This window comes from Erinaceus europaeus, chromosome 2, assembly GCF_950295315.1.
Source record: "Erinaceus europaeus chromosome 2, mEriEur2.1, whole genome shotgun sequence".
NCBI classification, from domain to species: Eukaryota; Metazoa; Chordata; class Mammalia; order Eulipotyphla; family Erinaceidae; genus Erinaceus; species Erinaceus europaeus.
The window spans coordinates 78363503-78384727 of NC_080163.1; the positions used below are offsets into that span (position 1 = coordinate 78363503).

General features: G+C 40.9%; 1 protein-coding gene across 8 annotated transcripts in view; it reads right to left on the reverse strand.

Annotated features, from left to right (window-relative positions):
- Positions 1 to 401: 401 nt before the first annotated feature.
- Positions 402 to 21225, reverse strand: part of DLC1 (DLC1 Rho GTPase activating protein) — a 438486-nt gene continuing 417662 nt past the window's right edge. For all 8 annotated transcript variants that reach the window (XM_060183257.1, XM_060183263.1, XM_007519949.2 and 5 more), the window contains 10 exons: positions 19739 to 21159; positions 18149 to 18325; positions 14418 to 14577; positions 13749 to 13947; positions 10313 to 10526; positions 8342 to 8456; positions 7691 to 7909; positions 4925 to 5142; positions 4026 to 4199; positions 402 to 2928 (listed from right to left, as the gene is read on the reverse strand). In XM_060183257.1, the coding sequence (XP_060039240.1) occupies positions 2808 to 2928; positions 4026 to 4199; positions 4925 to 5142; positions 7691 to 7909; positions 8342 to 8456; positions 10313 to 10526; positions 13749 to 13947; positions 14418 to 14577; positions 18149 to 18325; positions 19739 to 21159 (3018 nt within the window). In that variant the 3' untranslated portion in view covers positions 402 to 2807. The remainder of the gene's footprint in view (positions 2929 to 4025; positions 4200 to 4924; positions 5143 to 7690; positions 7910 to 8341; positions 8457 to 10312; positions 10527 to 13748; positions 13948 to 14417; positions 14578 to 18148; positions 18326 to 19738; positions 21160 to 21225) is intronic.

Here is a 21225-nt window from a genome sequence, read left to right on the forward strand (position 1 = left end):
ATACCTGTGTCTTCTACATCTTGATAACTGCATGTAGCATACTGGTAACTATTAAGTATTTTCACATCTAAGACAGGTTGATCTTTGTTTTATCTAGATCTGAAGAAGCAAGGCTAGAGGCAGAAGCAAATGGAAAAGGCCTTTGGTCTAAAGATCTTTTAAAAATGTTCCATCACACACACACACACACACACACACAAACCAACTCTTTAATTTAGAATATACTGATACATAATGTGCACACAGAGTATACCATATTTGTCAGTGAAATTTTTGAGATTTCACTACACTTATTCATCTTCAGTCTCTGACATCTCAAGGTGAGCCAGAAGACAAAGGGAGGTCAGGTCTTAAGACATTCTAGATTCTCTTTTCAAATTAAAAAAAATGAACTCAAGCAATTCTTTTTAGCAAATAATAAATTTATTATGTGCCTACAAGTACAAAACACTGAAAGCTGCTGTAGGGGGTTATTAAGATGTGTAGAAGAGCACTGCCTTCAAAGAGCGTACATTCTAGGTAATTAGTTACACTTAGTAAATTATGTGTCAATGTCACTTTAAGGTGACTATTAAGTAGAGTTCTTGAAAATGTTCACATCCATTGACTTCTCCTCTTGTTAAATATGTAAGGAATCCTTCCAACAGGAAAGCCAACCAGTGGGAAAGAGACCTTTTGTGGAATTAATCCGTGACCTTGGCTTTGCTAGGAACATCTTCTGTTGCTGTTGCTTATTCTTGTAACTTTCTCAGCACCACTTCCTAATGACCTTTGTTTAGAGAGAATCTCCATGCTTCCTGAACCTTCACCAGGGTTTCCTGTTTGTTAGTGAATGGCTCAGTTGCAGTTTGGCCTTGGAATGATTCAGTCTGAATTTTCCTTCAGCAAATCTGTATTTTCAGTTTAGTTGATGCTAGAATGCTAATGTTCTGCTATCTGTGGTTTAATGATGGGAGTGAGATGCAGTACAAAGGAAAGCAGGCCAGACTTTTCCCTTACTTCAAACATTCCATAGTGCACTTAATGATTATATTCTGTACATATATAGACCAAGTTATAAACCTTTATTTATTTACTTTTCACTTAGACTGTTTTCATGTGAAGTGTATTTACACTAGGAGAGAGGGGGGAAAAAAAAGCCTTGAGGTACAAAACCCAAAAGAATATCTGAGGTATAAATACACATATACTTTAAATAATAATCTTTATCATGCTTTATCTATGTTTAAAAACACAGTGGACATGTATACATGTTTTTTTAATAGAATGGTATATACAACATACAATCTTACAAATTAAAAAGCCATTAAAATAGAATATACAAGTATATCTTTCTGAGGAACACTGATATTCAAAATACTCAAATTTTAGAACTCTAATCTGCCTTCCCACTCATTCTTCAAAGAACCTTTGAAATAACACTGAAAATGGTAACTAACTTATATAACAAAATAAAAATCCTTCTTACAAGTCTCATTCATACACTGTTCACTTTTGACCCATACAAAACAAATTTACTAATACTGTCTGTTAAGCCAATCTTTACCATTACAGTAAAACCTGTATAAAGACCACCCTCAAAAAAAAAAAAAAAAAAAAACCACCAAGAACCTGTGCTGTTTTTTTTTTCTTTTTAGTATGACTACTTCTTCTATGACCACTAAAATATATTCCAAGGGCATCATTACAAAGGAAACAAAATGTAGGAAAAACAAAGCAAAATAAAAATGTTAGAAAGCCTCCTTGCTGATAGGACAAATCCAATTTATAAACACGTGTAGCTTTCAGAAATGCTGTTAATAACAACAAAACAACTTTTGTGGTGGGGTTAATTTACAGGGTTTTCTTTGGACACACAGTTACCTATATTCCTATAGATAGTGTCCTAAAAAAAAAAAAAATCTGTTATAAGCATGAAATGCAAGGAATTCTGACATAAAATGTTTTTGATGCTTGGAGTCAGGAGTAAATGTTAGTGTTCAGCTCTTAACATCTTGACAAAATAAAACTGCACTTTGATAAGAAGGAAAGTTCCATTCCTGCATTAATACTGGTCAAAACTACATCCCTGTTTGTAACCAGGTCAAAACAAACTGTTTTCCATGGGATACCAGAGTAGATTTACTATTTTTAAGGTCAGGGTAAGGGGCTAATAGAGAAGGAATTCCCTTAAAAAATTGGGAGTGGGAGTGGGAAATAAACTGGGATAGCCTTTCTAAAGGGCTACATGGGTAGTCAGATATTCCAGGTTGAACTGAACCTGATGCATCAATATCCTTCTTGGAGGCATCTCAGTGTGCCAGCCACTGCATTCCAACTTAAACATCTATGCCATTCAACCAGCAACAAACACACATACACACACTCCTCTGTGCAAACCTTTCTTTGCTCATCTCAGTGAGAAAACTTGTCAGAGAGTACCAACTATTCCAGTGGATACACCAGTCCCTCATCATACGGTAAATAAAATGATATAGATACCCATACACCAATATGACAAGAGGACGAAGCCTCTTCATTATCTTCCGTAATGCAGTTTATAGAACTTTGCTTCTCAGAAGCAATTCAAATAAGAATACATTTTTTTTTTGCACAATCTTATATATTCCAGTCAAGGTCTACAAAATAGACCTTAAACAAACAGGAAGCAGCTTAAAAAATATATCAAATTGCAATAGTCAATTCCTACAGGCCAACTTGTAGTTTTCTCTGTTTCAGAGTTAGATGTAGAACCCATAAATCAAGGACTGGCAAGAGTTTCAGAAACAAACACCCACATGTTGGACACACTTGCTTTATTTCAGGAATCACCTAGATCTGGTGTCTTTGGTTTCAGTGTTTTGATTGCTAAAAGAGTCTCGGATCTTCACAACTTCAGCTGCACACAAATGACCAAAAGATTTTGTATACCACTCAGGCATGTGGCCCCTATAACAGAAAGGAAAATAAGATGATTTACTTGAATTAGAATATATGGAAGTAAGCTCAAGGGAGTTTTGAATATGCTTATATTCCTTGATCAGCAAGATTTGTAAGTAAAAAATATTCCTTTTTTTTTTTTTCAAGGATAATCTCTGGACACATTCACTACATGCTTGGAACCAGAAATTTCTCAAGGAACAACAAATGCATACAGATATTTAGTGAAATTCTTCAGGGAAAGTTTTAGCATATAACAAAACCAGATAAATGGTGCTGAGGTAAAAGATTTCAAATAAGCATGTATTTAACATGTGGGTTGTTGTGGAGAATTTTCAGTGGTTTGTTTATGGTCTGGAGTGTTTAATCTCACCATTTTGGGGGGGGTGAAAATATACACTGATCTACCTAGAGTACAGGTCTAAAAGCACATGATAGTAATAAAGTACTTTTAAATATAAAATGAGAAATAATAGCTTGCTACTTAAAATTCTCATTTCCCATGGCTTTGAATTCTTAACAAGACCTCTGTATCCATATTACTTTAGTATCTCACTTTCTTTTTTAAAATATTTTATTTATTTATTAATGAGAAACATAGGAAATAATCCCTGGCAGCTCATGTACCAGAGTGATGTCTGGTTGAGCCCATGTATTACAATGTGCAAGGTCCTGGTTCAAGCCCCTGGTCCCCATCTGCAGGGGAAAAGCTTCAGGAGTGGTGAAGCAGTGCTGCAGGTGTCTCTCTGTCTCTCTTTTTTTAAAAAAAAGATTTTAGTTACTTATTAATGAGAAACAAAGGAGGAGAAAGAATCAGGCATCACACTGGTACATGTGCTGCTGGGGACTGAACTGAGGACCTCATGCATGAGAGTTCGATGCTTTATCCACTGCGCCACCTCCCAGACCACGGTATCTCGCTTTCTAATGGATGAAAATTAGGAAGTGGCATACCAAAGACCAAGCACCATGAAGGTTTATAAGCATTGTTCTTCATGAAGTAGCCAAGGTAAAATAATGTATTCATTTAATCTATTCTTAATATCAAACAAAAAATTTTAATCTTCATGACCTCATTATGTCAACAAATTAGAATCAGAACGTACCGTAAGTCAGCTCTGCACATGTAAGTGAGCTTGGATTTCCCTGACCCGCAGGGTTCGATCAGATACCTGGACAGGAGCACATTTACTCTCACCCCAACCACAGGTGCCCGGTCGTGGTCCACAGAGGTGAGTAAGAGAGCACATGCTCCTTTGGGTAAATTAGTTCTCCATGTTCTGTAAAGACAAAACCCAAGGGGAGGGAGAGTGAAATTTCCTGAAGTGAAATAGGGTCTCACTCTTAGAGCAGACAATTGAAGGGCAGGATGAGTAGCCACGTAGCCTCTGAACTAGCAACGGTTACTAAATGAATAGCTCTTTTCAGAGTCTCTTCTGCAGTGGTTGTATATGCTCACACAGTCACTTCTTTGAAAGAGAACCAATTTGGAGCATGACTGAAAACCATTTTTATATTTCACAAGTTTATCCGAATACTAAATGAATGTTGCTCTGTTGAAAAAAAAAAAAAAAAACTCTCCTAGTGATGTGCTATTTCCTCAAAGATTTTTGGAATTTCTCTTTCAAAAATGTCTCCAGAGAATCTATGAATTACATACAAATCAGCCTCAACAATAGCTCACTTGAGACTTAAACTTTATGTCCTGACTTGTGTATCTACTAGTTCTTCTTAGTGAGAAAAATCTATTATTCTGAAATGCAAAAATCTGCTACCAATTAAGTCTATCTAGTTGACTGTGTCTTTCTTCCCCAACTTAATTCCAAAGGAGTACAAACCATTTTGGGGTGGATGAATAGGCTGTTAGAATAAGTGTATTTTCCCTATCTGGAAGGTTTTAATAATTTTCTGAGGTGCGTGTTGTTTTAAATAGTTTTAAAACCTTGCAACATTCAGGGACATACACGTTCATCCTTGTCACAACAATCAATTTGCAAGTTCTCACCTCAGAACAACATAGTCCCGAGCAGGATGGGGTGCCATGCTGTTTTGGACATATTGGTAAATTTCAGTTTGGCTATCCAGGATCTCAATCACTTTTGAATCCAACAGGTCGACGTCCCAGAGGTGCTGCTCTTTCAGTAGGCGCTTTAAGATTTCCTCAGGCATAGCAGGGACTTCAATAGTTGCCCTCCAAAGCCTTAGAGGAGGCCCTTCGCTCACCTAAAAAGAACAAGTAATTTTTAGGACTAAGGCAATTCACACACAGCTAGTCTATGAAGGCACATTGCGGGCTAATTACATGATCACATGTTTAGAGACTGGCTATTATCTATGTCTTTACATATTTTTTAAAAAGTATTTTATTTGTTTTATTTTAGTGAGAGATACTCAGAGACACATTCAGAGAGAGACCTCTAGAGCACTGCTCAGCTATGGCTTACGGTGGTGCTAGGGAATGAACCTGGAACCTGGAAGCCTCAGGCATAAAGGCCTTTTTGTAGAACTGTCGTTTTCGATGGGTTATGTTGTTTTCGCCGGGCTGGCTTCACGGGCACGGGCGGGTAACAGACGACCAGGGACTCATAGTTGAGCTGTAGGCAGTATCTCTTTATTCATGCAGGGCGCAGCACAATCTAAGCCGAGCTAAGCTAAACTAAAGTATATTAAAACTCACAATGCTGTCTTTATATATACTTGCCAAGTAGGGTGGAAACAGGATGTGACATAGAGAGGGTGGAGAGAAAAGTGACTGGTAAAAATCAGAGTGTGACAAGGAGGGGGCAGATTAGGCGAGAATCCTATCACTGAACCACAAATGCCCTGGAGGGCTTTATGTAAAAGTGATTTATGTAAATAGACCAAACCTTTGGATCAGTAAATCCCTATATAGGCATATGGATAAGAAGAAGCCAGGGGGAGATGGCAACTACCCAACATAGAACCATTATGCTGCCTCCTCTGGTTCTCTATGACTTTAAAAGGTTAATGTCCATGCAACAGCAATCCAGAAGTACTACTGTCACCTTAAGTCAAAACTGTTATTATCTGGGACCCATAGGTCAATATAATAAAGTCAGATCATTTATTTGTAGTTCAAAATCTGCGTGATCATCTAGAATACTTCCATAGTTTACCACTTTTCAAAGTGGTAGAAACTATGAGCAGGTACTCCTAAGGGCCAGTCATGCTAACCCATCCAAGATGGCTCTGACCGAAAGGAACTTTCAATCCTAACAACTCCCAAAGGACCAACTGTAAAGTGATTAATCTTAACCTTTAAGAATCCCTCAATTAATTATTTATTTTTTTGCTAGAACACTGCTCAGGTCTGGTTTATGGTGGTTCTGGGGACTGAATATGGGACCTTTAGTGCCACAGGCATGAAGGTCTTTCTGCATAACCATTATGCTATCTCCTCAGCCCTAAGAACAGAGTGATTAAATAAGATGAGAGTCTGGAGGATTCAGAAAAATCTCTTCGATTGTTGGGAAAGATATGACATGTATTTCTTTGAAAAAAAATTTTATTATCATTATTTATTTGATAGAGATAGCCAGAAATTGAGAGGGAAGGGAGTGATAAAGAGGGAGAGAGACAGAGAGACACCTGACGCACTGCTTCACCACTCTCAAAGCTTTCCCCCTGCAGATGGGGACGGGGGCTCGAACCCTGGTCCTTGCACATTATAATATGTGTGCTCAACCAAGTATACCACCACCTGGTCCTCAGGACATTTATTTATTTATTTATTTATTTATTTATTTATTTATTTATTTATGGGAAAGATAGGAGAGAGAGAGAGAGAGAAGAAAGAACCAGACATCACTCTGGTACATGTGGTGCTAGGGGTTGAACGCAGGACCTCATGGTTGAGAATTCAATGCTTTATCCACTGTTCACCTCCCGGATCACACCATGACATGTTTTTCAATGCAAAAATATATCATGGCTTTTCTGACAAATCAGTAAAGTATGCTGTAAAATATCTTGAAGCCCAGTACCATTAGTACACCATTCTAGGGTACTTTCGTGTGAGTCTGTGGCATAAAAGGATTTCATTAGATAGTTGGATTCTGAGGCCAGGTGGTAGTACACCTGGTTATTCATACACACTGCAGAGTACAAGGATGCCACCTGCAGGGGTGGCATAAGCTTCATGAGCTGTGAAGTGGTGCTGCAGGTGTTTCTCTCTCTCCTCCTCCCCTCTCAATTTCTGTCTCTATCCAAAACAAACAAACAATATTAAAAAATAGCTAGTCAGGAGCAGCCCAGCAGTAGTGCAGTGGGTTAAGCGTACATGGTGCAAAGTGCAAGGACCTGCATAAGGATCCTTGTTCAAGCCCCGGCTCCCCACTTCCAGGGGGGTCACTTCACAAACAGTGAAGCAGGTCTGCAGGTGTCTATCTTTTTCTCCCCATCTCTGTCTTCCCCTCTATTCTCAATTTCTGTGTCCCATCCAGCAACAACAATAGCAATGGCAGAAAATTTGTACTGCAGGCACCGGGCCCAGCGAAAATCCTGGAAGCAGGGGGAAAAACTTGCTATTTGGATTCTTCTGACAAGTGTTAAATGCATGCCATTCTTCACTGCACTAGTTTCTACTTTCACCTGGAGAATATGAATCACTAGGCTATCTGGCTTTACCAGGAAGGATCTGAGTGACAGTTCCCTGTGACTGTGACAGATTGCTGTGTTGTCAACAGGTCACATCTCTAAGGAACCCAAGTCCTACATACTAGAACTCGGTGACAACAGGAAAAACACTTACCTTTTTATATGACAGCTCAGCCTGCTCAGAAGTAGAGTAGTTGACCCAACCTTTAAACTTCTCTTTGACTTCTTTAAATAGGCTGTCCACACAGTCCTGGAGGAAGTGTTGGTAGTCAGCTGATTCATCATTATGGAGGCGTCCCAATGCTTCCAAAGTAAGCGGCTTGAGATCTTGTTCTGTATAGGAATTCCTACATCTACTCATTTCTTCAGGAACCTGTGAGGGATATGAGAAATAGGAAAGTTAATTTGTCTGTGCTCATTCTCATTGTCTCTCAGTGTAAGTGATAGGGCAGAAAGAATGGAGTGGCTTCCCAAGGCAATATACAGACTTTAGTTCCTATTTCCAACAAGTTGAAGGGTATAAAAACTGGTAGATCTTGTGGACTTGTTTCTGAACTACAGAATTCATTTCAGATAATCTGTTGCCTGCTTTGTAAGTCAAGGGGCATAGTAAGAGTTTCATTAAACATGCTATCTCTAATGAACATGTACATTACCATATAAATGAATAAATCAATCTCAGGTGACATATATAGTCTCAAGCAGTGGAACTGTCTTTTGGTTAGACATAAACAAATATTGCATGTAACATTTTGTTCCTATTCACATGACACTTAACAGATCATGAGGCTTCCTAACTCCTTACCTGGAAAAGCTTCTTGCATTCAGCAATCATATGAGCCAGTCCTTGAGTGGCAGCAAGGTTTTCATTCAAATCTTTCTGATCTGGTTTGCCCAAACTTTGCTTTCTTTGCATTACCCTAGGAAGAAGAAGAAAAGAAGATCCACACATTTATATATGATTAAGTAATGTGTTGCTCCAGGAAACATAAAGGTTGAGAAAAAAACTCATTCTGCCCTCCTCTTCCTCCCCCTCTTCTAGCACCTGGTTTCCGGGGAAAACCATCTATTTTTACTGAAGTCTATTTGTCATCATGTACTTCAAAAGAAGAATTTCTCAGATTTATTAATGTACAAAATATAAGGTTTCCTTCTTTCTTTTTACTTTGCATGTTGCTGACACAAGGGTACAATTTCTCTTCTCCCTATGATAGGTATCAGCAAACCACTCTCACCTTCACTCTGGGTTCTTCTTCTGCCATCACACACTAGGGCCCCAGTAAAATCTAAGTGATTGAGAACATTATTCAATTACATATGCTCCTGTCTAAGTAGATTAGCTTGTAAATTTTGGTATATGAGGTGGGGGAGGAAGGCAGGAATGAGTGTGTGTGTGTGTGTGTGTGTGTCACTGAACTGGTGGTGTAAATAATGTCACTATTCTATTCTTTCCAGTTTAAGTAAACAGTACCCCCTCCCCCTACAACCAGTGAAAATCTGTTGTTTCCTCAAAGTTGTGTCTTAATCTTATCAGATCTTTCTCCAGCTCATCTCTAGTTCTCTATCCCATTAAATTTGGAATGTCCCACTCAAAGGTTAGAACTAATTCAAATGGTATTTAGGAAGTAAATTTAACTTCAGTTACAGGAGTAGGTCTCACGCCTAAGCTAAGAAAGCTTTGCCAAATTTCCATAGCACTAAGGAAAAGGGCCAGCTGGACAGACTTTAAATCTGGAGTTGAAACTCTTGACACCTTTCTTATATACATCACTATGAGGTCTTTCCATGAATAAACTCACTATGAGAAGCTTCAAATGAATCTGTCATTTTTTTCTGTCAGATATGAACAACTCAACTGGCTTCCTCTACAACCTCACTTTCCTTATATGTAGAACAGATGTTTAAAAAAAGCATCTTAAGCCTCCTATGATTGTTATGAGTGTTAAATGAGATAATGGATGTCATATAGGTGTCCCTATACCTGGGACAGAATTTGCGTTGAATAAATAAAGGGTTGAGCCTTCCAGATTCTTTGATTTCTTCAGTCACTCCCATTTCTCATATATTTAAGGGGGGAAAAAAACTGCAAACCATTGACTTAGGACACATTTCAAGATAATTTTGGGGTCAGCATTATCTGTAATTCTTTCTTTTAGACCCAACAACTTCCTTTCTGCTTTTGACACAGAGGTCAAGGTGTCAAGGTTTTCGTCCCTTATTCCCCCACCCAGTTTTCTGGTCAGTCTAATGACATTAATCTTTGTGGGTATGATGACAATGTAACAGAGGGCAATGGAAATAAACAGTCTCTCAAGAACCTAGTGGCAACTACTGGGTTGTTGGAAAAGTCATGATGTATTTTTCTGTGTTTTTTTTAAATAATTTTTTTATTTACTCATGAGAAAGATAGGGGAGACAAAGAACCAGACATCACTCTGGTACATGTGGTGCCGGGGATTGATCTCAGGACCTCATGGTTGAGAATCCAATGCTTTATCCACTGCACTACCTCCCAGACCACATTTTTCTATGCAAAAAAAGTCAGGACTTTTCTGACCATCCAACAGATTTTGCAGGGAGTCCCACCTCCAGACTTAGAAGGAAAAAGGGAGAAGTGCAGAAGAGGTGCATAGGTGCTCTAAAAAGATGGACATCAAATATCTTTCTGCTTGGTTCAGGTAAAAAATATATATATATATAAAAGACAAAAACAGAGAAGGGCAGGAATTTGCCTCAGTGTGAAGAATGGTACATGTGTAGCTCATCTCACCCTTACCTTGGAGAGGAGTTTTCTCTCTTCAGGGTGTTGAGGTGAAAGAGGGAAGGGGCTAAGCACACAGCCAGATTGGTTGGAGTCATCTGGTTTTCTTTCACGGCTGCAGTGACATCACTCAGGAAATACAGCAGTGTCTGTAGAACCTCTCGGTTCTCATCAGGCAAAAGCATAATGGCAGCCTTGATGGCCTGGAGGCGCTGGTCCTTGGGCACATCTGCAAAACACCAGCATTTCCCCATCAACTCAGTGATTTTCCATGAACATTGCAAGGAAACATCCCAAAGCAAATATTAGCATCAAAGACCTCAGTCCTGAACAAGCACTTGCAGAAAAGTGTACTTGAGGTTAATATGGAAGAAATTAGGAACTGCCACCAGTGTCACTACCCTCAAGTATTTCCTGCCTGTGGAGGAGTTAAAACATTTCAACACCCACAATGCCAACATACACTTAAATCCACCTCAGAATTTAACTCCAGATGATACCTGTTCCTCTGGTTTCCAGGAGGAATGTGTGTGTGTGTGTGTGTGTGTGTGTGTGTGTGTGTGTGTGTATGTGTGTGGGTTATTGCTGGGGCTTGTGGCCTGCACTACGAATCCACGGCTCCTAGAGACCATTTCCCCCTTGTTATTGTTGGATAGGACAGAAAGAAATCGAGAGAGGAGGGGAAGACAGAGACGGGGAGAGAAAGACACCTGTAGACCTGCTTCACCGCTTGTGAAGCAACCCCCCCCCCACAGGTGGGGAGCTGGGGGCTCAAACTGGGATCCTTGAGGCTATCCTTGCGCTTCACGCCATGTGCACTTAACCTGCTGCGTTACCACCTGCCCCCCCCCATTTCTTTTTAAAGCTCTTTTTAGAAATTCTCATGGCTGGGTGGTGGAGCACCTGGTTGGGCGCACGTTATAATGCATAAGGACTTAGGTTAGAGTCTGCTGTCCCCACCTGCAAGGGGAAAGCTTTGTGAGTGGTAACACAGTGTGGCAGGTGTCTTTCTGTCTCTCTCCCTTCTCTATCGATTTCTGGCTGTCTATATCCAATAAATAAAGATAATAATAATAATAATAGTAAGAAGAAGAAGAAGAAGAAATTATCATTTATCAGTCTCAATTACTGAAAAAGGTATGCACTTACATTTTTGTTTAGTTTCAATGAAAACCTTTATAGAATATACACAATAGGATAAGAACTGAAATCTCTTAGCCTTGGCTTTGAAATGTTCAGTACTCTCCATACTTTCAGTTTAATTATAGTCACAGCCCTGGGATCAATTGGCAAACTTTCATAATTTTTTTTTAAAAATGTATTTATTTATTTGGTAGAGACAGAGAGAAATTTGGGGGGAAGGGGAAGATAGAGAGGGAGAAAGAGAAACACCTGCAACATTGCTTCACCACTTGCAAAGCTTTCCCCCTATAGGTAGGGGCTGGGGGCTTGAACCCCGGATCCTTAAACATTGTAACATGTGTACTCACCTCAACCAGGTGTGTCATCAGCCAGCCCCTGACTTTCATAATTTTAACTGATCTTCTCATTCTTAAAATGGAAAAGAGGAAGTTGCTAAAATATTCAGTAAATGTAGGACTGGAGAGAGCACAGCAGTAATAACCCAGATTTTCAAATGCTTGAGGCCTCAGAAGTTCTAGGTTCAAGAGGGAAGAAGGCGACAGAGAGGAAGAGAGACACTTGCCACTTTGCCAAATGCCAGAGCTGAGCAGTGTACTTTCTCTCTAATAAAAATAAATAAATCATAAGACAAATAGTAAATTAAATAAATTGTCATTTATTTATCAGGTTGATAAAGAAGGAAATTAAAAGAGAGGGGGAAGACAGAGAGGAAGAGAGAAGAAGAGACACCTACAGCACTGCTTCACTGCTCATGAACTTTTCCCCTAGCAGGGGGACTTGAACCTGGCTCCTTGTGCATTGTAATGTGTATGCTTAACCGGGTGTGCAACTGCCTGGCCCCACTATCCAGTAAATTTAAACAATAATTTAAAATAGAAATTTCTTTGAATTGTCAAGAATATACCTAGAGACTATTAGAAAAATACATTCTTGAGAAATAAACTCACAAAATAATGAAATAGAAAAAATGCTTTAATTCAACCTTCAGGTCTCCTTTACTAGGAAAATCTTTTTTTAAAAAATGCATGTGGTGGAAAAATCAAGTCACTCAAATACAGCTCCATAGGACACGCTGATTAAACAGCTCCATGGTTACAATACATAACAAATATCTTGGCGGGGAAAATGTGACCTGTGTTTTTATAAAATATGAAAGGATGAAACAAATAATGAAATAATCCAGACCAGCTCCATTTCTCATCAAGTCAAGTCCATTGCACTGTTCTAAAGACATTTTGAGCACGAATAGAAGTTGCTTTTAAGTTACACTGCTTTAGGACTACACCAAGCCAAGAAAAACACAAGGCTGTAAAAGCTATAATCCTGATCTCGATCATTAATTTAGACAACTGTTTGCTTTAAGCTTTACTTAAAAGTGAGAAGGGCATGGGTATTGTTTTCCCAAGTATTTCTGGCAGAAGCTGAGATGAATAACAGAAAAAGAAGATTTATTCACTTTACAACAGGACAAAGCATACAAGACACCTGTGAAATTTTAAATATAACAGGCCCTGCTTGTACAGAGACCTGCATCAACTGAAGTTTCTATAGACAAGGTGGAGAGAAAGATGCTGGTATCTGTCCCTTTAAGCATCTGGGATAAGACTGCTCTAAAAACAAATGAAAGAATGAGCTCTGGGATCAAAATGTGAAAGAGTGCAATTGCATCAGTGATTAGAAAATGATCAAGGCAATTAATTTTTGAGTTATTCAGTCATTATATATATTTCAAAAAGTGCTCCAGAAACAAGGTGGAAAGGAATAAATTGAGGATTTCTGTTTTTGAGAGGTCACCAAATGGGTTCAAAGGAATAAATTAGGGGCCGGGTTGTGGCACATCTGGCTGAGTGCACGTTTTAGTGTGTTAAGGACCTAGGTGCAAGCTCTTGGCCTCCACTTGTAGGGGGGAAGCTATATAAGTGGTGAACTAAGTCCTTTAAGTGTCTTTCTTTCTTCTTCCCCTTTTCTTTTTTTTTTACAAGTCTTTTTTTATTATTATCTTTATTTTATTTGCTAGACAGCCAGAAATCAAGAGGGAAGAAGGCGACAGAGAGGAAGAGAGACAGAGAGACACCTTCAACACTGCTTCACCACTTGCAAAGCTTTCCCCCTGCAGGTGGGGACCAGGGGCTCAAACCTGGGTCCTTGCGCACTGTAATGTGTGCGTTCAACCAGGTGCACCACCTTTCTTTCTTCTATCTCCCCCTCCCCTATCAATTTCTTTATTAAAAAATGAACAAAATAAAGGAAGCTTCCGTGGCTCCACTCTTCCCCATCACCAGCAATCCTGAGATCACATAGCACTTACACTGGTAGATCTGTAGGAAGGTTTCTGAGAGTTTGTTCGTCATTAGCGGCTCAGGAAGATCTCGAAAATACTGCTTCAACATGTCTGCCACATCATAAGCAGATTGTCCCTCGTAGCTGACACAGTCTATGGTGCTTTCATTCATCTGGCGTAGAGCTTGAATCCGGGATTTGACACCTGACTTTCTGAAAAGCCCAACCTGTTGGAAGAAAAAAAATTCACATCTCAAAATGGGAGCAACAGTTTCAGCATAAAACTCTAAAAAAGGGGGGGCTGGGCTACCGTAGCTCAGAGGGTTAGGCGCACATGGCGCAAAACGCAAGGACCAGCGCAAGGATCCCGGCTTGAGCCCCCTGCTCCCCACTTGCAAGGGGGGGGGTCGCTTCACAGGCGGTGAAGCAGGTCTGTGTGTCTCCGTCTTTCTCTCTCCCCCTCTCTGTCTTCCCCTCCTCTCTATTTCTCTGTTCTATCCAACAACAACAATAGCAATAATAACAGTAACAACAACAAGTGCAACAAAATGGGAAAAACGGCTGCCAGGAACCGTGGATTCCTAGTGCAGGCACTGAGCCCCAGCAATAATCCTGGGGCAAAACCAAAAACACTTCTAAAAAGAACAGTCAACTGAGCTCCTATATTAGACTGGAACCCACAGGCAGTTGCTCTTACCTGATCCAAACAATGGTTGCGGAGGTAGCGCATGGCCTGCTGAATGCTCTGGGGAAGAGGCTGTCCTGTGCGCTGCACGTTGACGGTCAGAGGAACCCCAAACACATTCCGATCCTTGTAGTCTGGGACCTTAATCCTTTTCATGAACTTGGGCACAGCCCTATTAGTAAGAAATATTGAGGTAGGGAGAAATATGTTTAATTTTCATACTTTTTCATTTTTGCAAGTAAATCATCTGGGCTCTAGATCTTTGTTACTGAAATGGCTAGTTAAATTTGAATCTAACTGTGGTCCGGGAGGTGGCGCAGTGATAAAGCTTTGGACTCTCAAGCATGAGATCTTGAGTTCGATCCCTGGCAGCACATGTGCCAGAGTGATGTCTGGTTCTTTCTCTCTCCCTCTGTCTTTCTCATAAATAAATAAAATATTAAAAAAAAATTTTTGAATCTAACTGCAAAGTGGAACTATACTAGTGTTGTAGTAGTGTCTATCTCTTACCATCTTATCTGGGGGAAAGAAAATAACTACCAAGAACAGTAGAATTGCACAAGGCACAGAAATTGCCCAATGAAGTGACAAAAATAAAGGAATAGACAAATAAAAATTCGTTTTTCAGTTGTGCTATCCACATCTCAAGTGCTTATTATTCATTCATGGCCAGCAGGTATCACACTGAAGCATGCAAATACTGACTATTTCTACCATCGCAGACAGTTCCACAGGGTAGTGCCATTCTTAATATTCTAAGAGTTAAGACTGCAAGGTTGAGTCACACACTTGTTTAATTCTGAGTCGTAAGGCAAGTGACTTTTTTCTTTTTAATCAAAATGGCAGCACATGAAGGAACAGAAACAGAAAGTAACATGTAAGATCCCCAGTAAAGTGCTTCATGACTGAGTTCAAAAAACAAATCACCATTTGTCCTGAAAAAGGACAAGAGACATTTCTAAGTCCCTAATAAGATTCAAAGTATTTAGGGTAAGAGGGATCAGGTAAAATCTGGATGAGAAAATAGCAAGTACATCATGCTGGTCTAACACAAAGAGAACCAACACTAGAGCTCAACAGTGGGGGCCAAAATGAATGACCTGAAGTCAAAATAAATCCTCCTGCTGGTGACCCCAGAAAGTATAACATCTTTAGGTTTCTAAAGGAGGATGAAAAAAGAACAATGAGGGTTTTGTGAGCCTACTCCAGGCTCCCTGCAGTCCTGAAACCAGGTCTAGCCCCTGCAGTATAGGCAACAGCAGGAAACCCGTGTCATGTATTTAATGCTGTCAAGCAGAACTTTCAGCTCTACAAATGACCTCTCTGAATGGGACAAGAAAGGGCAAGGCTCAACAGGAAAAGAACTTTGTGTTGATTTCTCCCTACTCCAAGGATCCTACAATGTGAGGCTTTTACGTTTGGTTTTGACTCACTGGAAAGACTCACCAGAACTCAAGAAATATTATGTACTTTCAAATTTTTGAGGGTTTGGTGGGAAGGGGAGGGGGTGGACAACTCAGAAATAAGAATGTAAAATATGCAGTCTTAAATAGCCAGCAGGAAAAATATGACACTAAGCACAGAGGCACACTGCTAAGATAGACAGCTTTGACTTCTGAGTGCTTACCAAGAGCCAAGGCATGCTACTGTTTATAGCTCTAGAAAAGGTAAAATTAAAGTACACAGCCAAATTTGTATTTCCATACAGTTAAGTATGTAGTATCATGGCTAAAAGTGTGCATAATACTTGCTTTGTTGGGGGGAGCAAAGCCCAGCTGCGGAATGTGCAAAGAACACATTACGATCTCCACTGAGAATCTTAAGCATGTGGGGAGAAACTGGTCAATACTTATTTCTGTCATTCAGAACAAACAACTTCTGTATTTAGCAAGACTCACATAATAACAGCCTTTGAACAGGAGGTGCTTTGATGCTGAAGTTAAACACACTGCAAGTCCTCGGGAGAGGAGGAGTTGAAAAGAGAAGGAACAGTTACATTGTTAAGTGACTCTCTCAAGCAATTCTGGTTTGCTAAAAGAGCATCACTAATGAAGTTGGCTTCTCTCTAGTTTTATGAAAAGCAGCAGTTGTGCAACTGAATAATTAACACTCAAGACTATTGAAAAGACTTAAGGATAGCTAGATGATGCTATGAAATGAGCAGGAATGTCAATCTAGAGACATACCTTTACTTAGTCCTGAAAGGAGAAAAGCTAAGATGAGAATACACTAGGTGATACATTCTACCGGTCTACCTCTCACTGTATATACACCAAGTGATGTGTTTTCAAGGGTAATTCTGAACAGCTTATTCAGTAAATTTTATCTTCATCTCTTTTAGTTGACAGCTGAAGGATCAGCAAATTCTTTTAATACTTTATTTATTTAAATTATCTTTATTTATTGGATAGAGATAGCCAGAAATTGAGAGGGGCGGGGGAGGGAGATAAGACACTTGCAGCCCTGCTTCACCACTCATGAAACTTTGCCCTGCAAGTGGGGACCAAGGGCTTGAACCCTGGTCCTTGCACACCGTAATGTATACACTCAACCAGGTGAGCCACCTCCCGGCCCCAGATTAGTGAATTCTTTAAATATTTCTTATTGAAAATCTTTGTTGAAATAAAAATAGCCTAAACTTTTTAGCACAGTTATGTTACAAATACTCACATAAAAATAATTTCTTAGGGCTGAGGAGATAGCAGAAAGGTCATGCAAAAGACACTGATGCCTCATGTTCTGCAGTTGCAGGTTTAATCCCCAGCACCACATTAAGCCAAAGCTGAGCAGCGCTCTGTCCTCTTTGTGTATCTTTCTCATTTAAATAAATAAAATATAAAAATAATGTATTTCTGGTGGTGGTGGGGGGGGGGAGAATACAGGTCCAAGAAGGATGACAGAAGACCTAAAGGGGTTGTATTGTTATATGGAAAACTGAGAAATGTTATCCATGTACAAAGTACTGTATTTACTGTTGAATGTAAAACATTAATTCCCTAATAAAGAAAGTTTAAAAATATATTATATTTCCAAAAGTATACAAATAGGGTTATAAGGCAAGGAATTGTAATTAAACATTTTAAAGTAAGTCTTACTAATATCTGGTCATCTAAACAGTGTTCCTTCCTCCCTTCCATAAATGTGATCTGACACATAAATGTGTCCATATACATACTTACGGTGGGTTATTTCTATCTTTGTTAAGGAGGTACCTGTACAATGCAGTGGAAGAGTAATGTACTCTCACCCCAACAATTGGTGACTTATCACTTAGAAAGCTGAAACTCGGGGGCAGGTGGTGATGCACTTGGTTGAGCGCACATGTTACAGTGCGCAAGGACCCAGGTTCAAAATCCTGGCCCCCACCTGCAGAGGGAAAGTTTCACAAGTGGTGAAGCAGTGCTGCAGGTGTCTCTCCGTCTCTCTCCCTCTCTATCACCCCCTTCCGTCTCAATTTCTGACTGTCTCTATCCAACAAATAAAGATTGAAAAAAAAACAGAAATCAGTCTTTAAAAAAAAAAAAAGCTGAAATTCAATCAACCAATCCTACTGGCAATCCCCTAAAGCTAGTGTGACTTATAGCAGTATCAAATATGGCCGCAAGAATGTAGAGACTGATTGCATTAGAATGACAGACTGAAGACATTAATACAGAACTGCCAGAGACTCAGTGTTAGGACAATCTCATGGAGGTGATTGCAAACATTTTCAGTTACAGTTTACTAAGCAGTATAAACCTTACCAGCTAAAACCATGCTTATTGGAAGGTGTGTACTTCTCCAGCAGGGCAGTTAACTTTAGGAGCGAGTATTTCTGAAGCAGGTTCATCTGGGCCACAGACTGGCAGTTAATCTGTAGTGACACAGAGTTCAAACTTGGCCGATGAGAGCTCTGGAAACTGTGCCATCTCAATCTGTGCCTGTGAGAGAAGAACGGGGAAAGGTGAATGATACAAAGCTTTTTAAAATTTTATTATTATTATTTTTGTTTATATTTATAAAATGGAAACACTGACAAGACCACAGGATAAGAGGGGTACAATTCCACACAACTGCCACCACCAGAACTCTGTATCCCATCCCCTCCCAATAGCTTTCCTATTCTTTAATCCTCTGGTAGTATGGACCCAAGGTCATTGTGGGATGCAGAAGGTGGAAGGTCTGGCTTCTGTAATTGCTTCCCTGCTGAACACGGTCGTTGACAGGTCGATCCACACTCCCAGCCTCTCTCTTTCCTACTGGGGCAGAGCTCTGGGGAAGTGGGGCTCCAGGACACACTGGTGGGGTCATCTGCCCAGGGAAGTTTGGATACAAAGGTTTTAATGGGTAGGCACTACGTTAGCAACGGGGTGCTCTCTGGCATCTCACCTTAAGAAGAAGACATAGAGGGCTGGGCGGTAGCACAGCACTTTAAGCACACATGGCGCAAAGCCCAAGGACCGGCATAAGGATCCCGGTGATCATTGTTAGATAGGACAGAGAGAAATGGAGAGAGGAGGGGAAGACAGAGGGGGAGAGAAAGATAGACACCTGCAGACCTGCCTCACCACCTGTGAAGCAACTCCCCTGTAGTTGGGGAGCCGGGGGCTCGAACCAGGATCCTTAGCCGGTCCTTGTGCTTCGCACCATGTGTGCTTAACCCGCTGTGCTACTGCCTGACTCCCATAAATTAATCTTTTAAAGGAGGCATTTTGGGGGTCCAGGCAGTAGCGCACGAGGTTAAGCGCACATAGTAAGAAGTTCAAGGGTTGGCACAAGGATCCCGGGTTGATCCCCTGGCTTCCTACCTGCAGGAGGGTCACTTAACAATCAGTGAAGTAGGTCTGCAGGTGTCTTTCTCTCCCCACTCTGTCTTCCCCATCTCTCTCAATTTCTCTCTGTCCTGTCCAATAACAACAACAGCAGCAACAATAATAACACGAGCAACAACAATGGGAAAAAAAGTGGCCACCAGGAGCAGTGGATTCATAGTGCTGGCACACTGAGCCCTAGTGAAAACCCTGGAAACAAACAAACGAAAAGAGGCATTTCACTCTATTTTTTTCCCTCCTCTGTATGTAAAACATACATAACTGTATAATTAACCATCTTAAAGTATACAGTTCAAGGTTATAAACATTAGTGTACTGGTTATCCACTGAATTTATTTCAGCTCTGCAAACTTTACCTCAATACTCATTAGACAGAATCTACTTTTTCCTAGTCCATCAATTCCTTTAGGCACTTACATGGCTATGAATGCCAGAATTGATCCTGTTCCTCTATACAAGAGGCAACAACAATTGTTTTCTGACCCTGCTTCTATGACCTGAAAGGAGAAGTGGTGCTATTACCTATTAGACCTTGTCAGGGAGGCCCCAACTCCAGAATCCCTCCTTTCTGGAATGTCAGAAGGCTCTTCTGGTTCATTCAGTGAATTGCCTGTACTGTCCAGGTCACTAGGTGTAGCTCGGTCATTGTCTACATCCAGGTGTATTTGCTTCGGAGAAGATGGGCATGGAGAGACAGAGTCCAGAGCTGAGTCAGAGTCTCCTTCATCTGAAAACTTCTCCGACCACTGGTTGACTATCCTCTGCATCCCCTTCACATGGTAGAGAATGTCATCCAGCTCAGGGAAGATGTCCTCATTTTCTAGGTCAGCGAGGTCACCTGAACTGGAATAGAGGAGGGAACCTGGCACGTTGTCATAAATACTCAGGCGACTGCTCATGGAACTTGAGGAATTGCGTCTCTTAAGTTCCTTGGGGCTTCCACTGTTTTCCCTCCTCAGGCTGACATGGCCTGGACCATGGAAGCTTCCAGTTCTCCAGTTCACAGAACTATTATTCCCTGAGGTAGAGAAACTACCATTGGACAGAGCTTTGGGGAAAGTGCCAGGCTTGTGATCTTCCGGGATGTAGAACACAGTATCCTCTGGATAGTTGCCGCGATTCTTAAAGTTCTGTTCTGCGATGTTGTTGAATGTTGACTGGTTGAAAGGATCAAAGCCTTCTAAATACATGCCCACCCTCTTGTTGCAAGCACTGAGGCTCCGGGTCCTGGTGACAGGGCTGGGGGTGCTGACAGCGCTGCTGGTCTCTGACTGACTGCTACTGCTGCTGGTCTGCGTGGAGTTGGAAACGCTCCTCTTTCGTACCATGGGGACATTAATGTGGTTGCCATTGAGAGAGGAGATCTCCACGCAATTTAGTTGCTTCAGCTTCTCCTCATCCATCCCCTCTTGCAGAATAGGCCCACTGATGATCAGTCCCAACTTGGAAGGTGCCTTGTGCTTGCCATGGTGTGAGCCCCGTAGCTTTAGACTCTCCATGCGTTTCAGCAGACTCCGGGTCTTGGACTTGGTGTTTTTCTCCTGGCCTTTCATGCTAAAGCTGAAGCTGGACAGCTCCTTGGGAGAAGGCAGACTACAGAAAGAGTCATCATTGCTTACAAAATTGTTGGAGGAGCACACACTAATGACAGAGTTAGTCCGCAGTGTAGTACTCTCCCCACCGTGAGGGACATGGGCAGGGAGGCTGCTGGTACTGCTGAGGCTGCGGACAGAGGCCACCTCCTGGTGCTCACTGAGGTCTGTCAGCATGCTTTCATGGCTTGTGGCGTTCTGCAGGTGAGGATCATCTGGGGAGCCAGGGACTGGGTCCTGCTTTGGAGAAAAGACATCAAACTCTTCGAGCCGGGACCATCTCTTGCTGTCCCTCTGGAAAGTCCATTTGCCACTTATTGCACAAGGCTCATCCTCATCTGAATCTTCACTCTGCAAAGTCAGAATGGAGCCATTCATTCACTGGGACTAAGAGACATCTGGGAGAAGAACAGACAG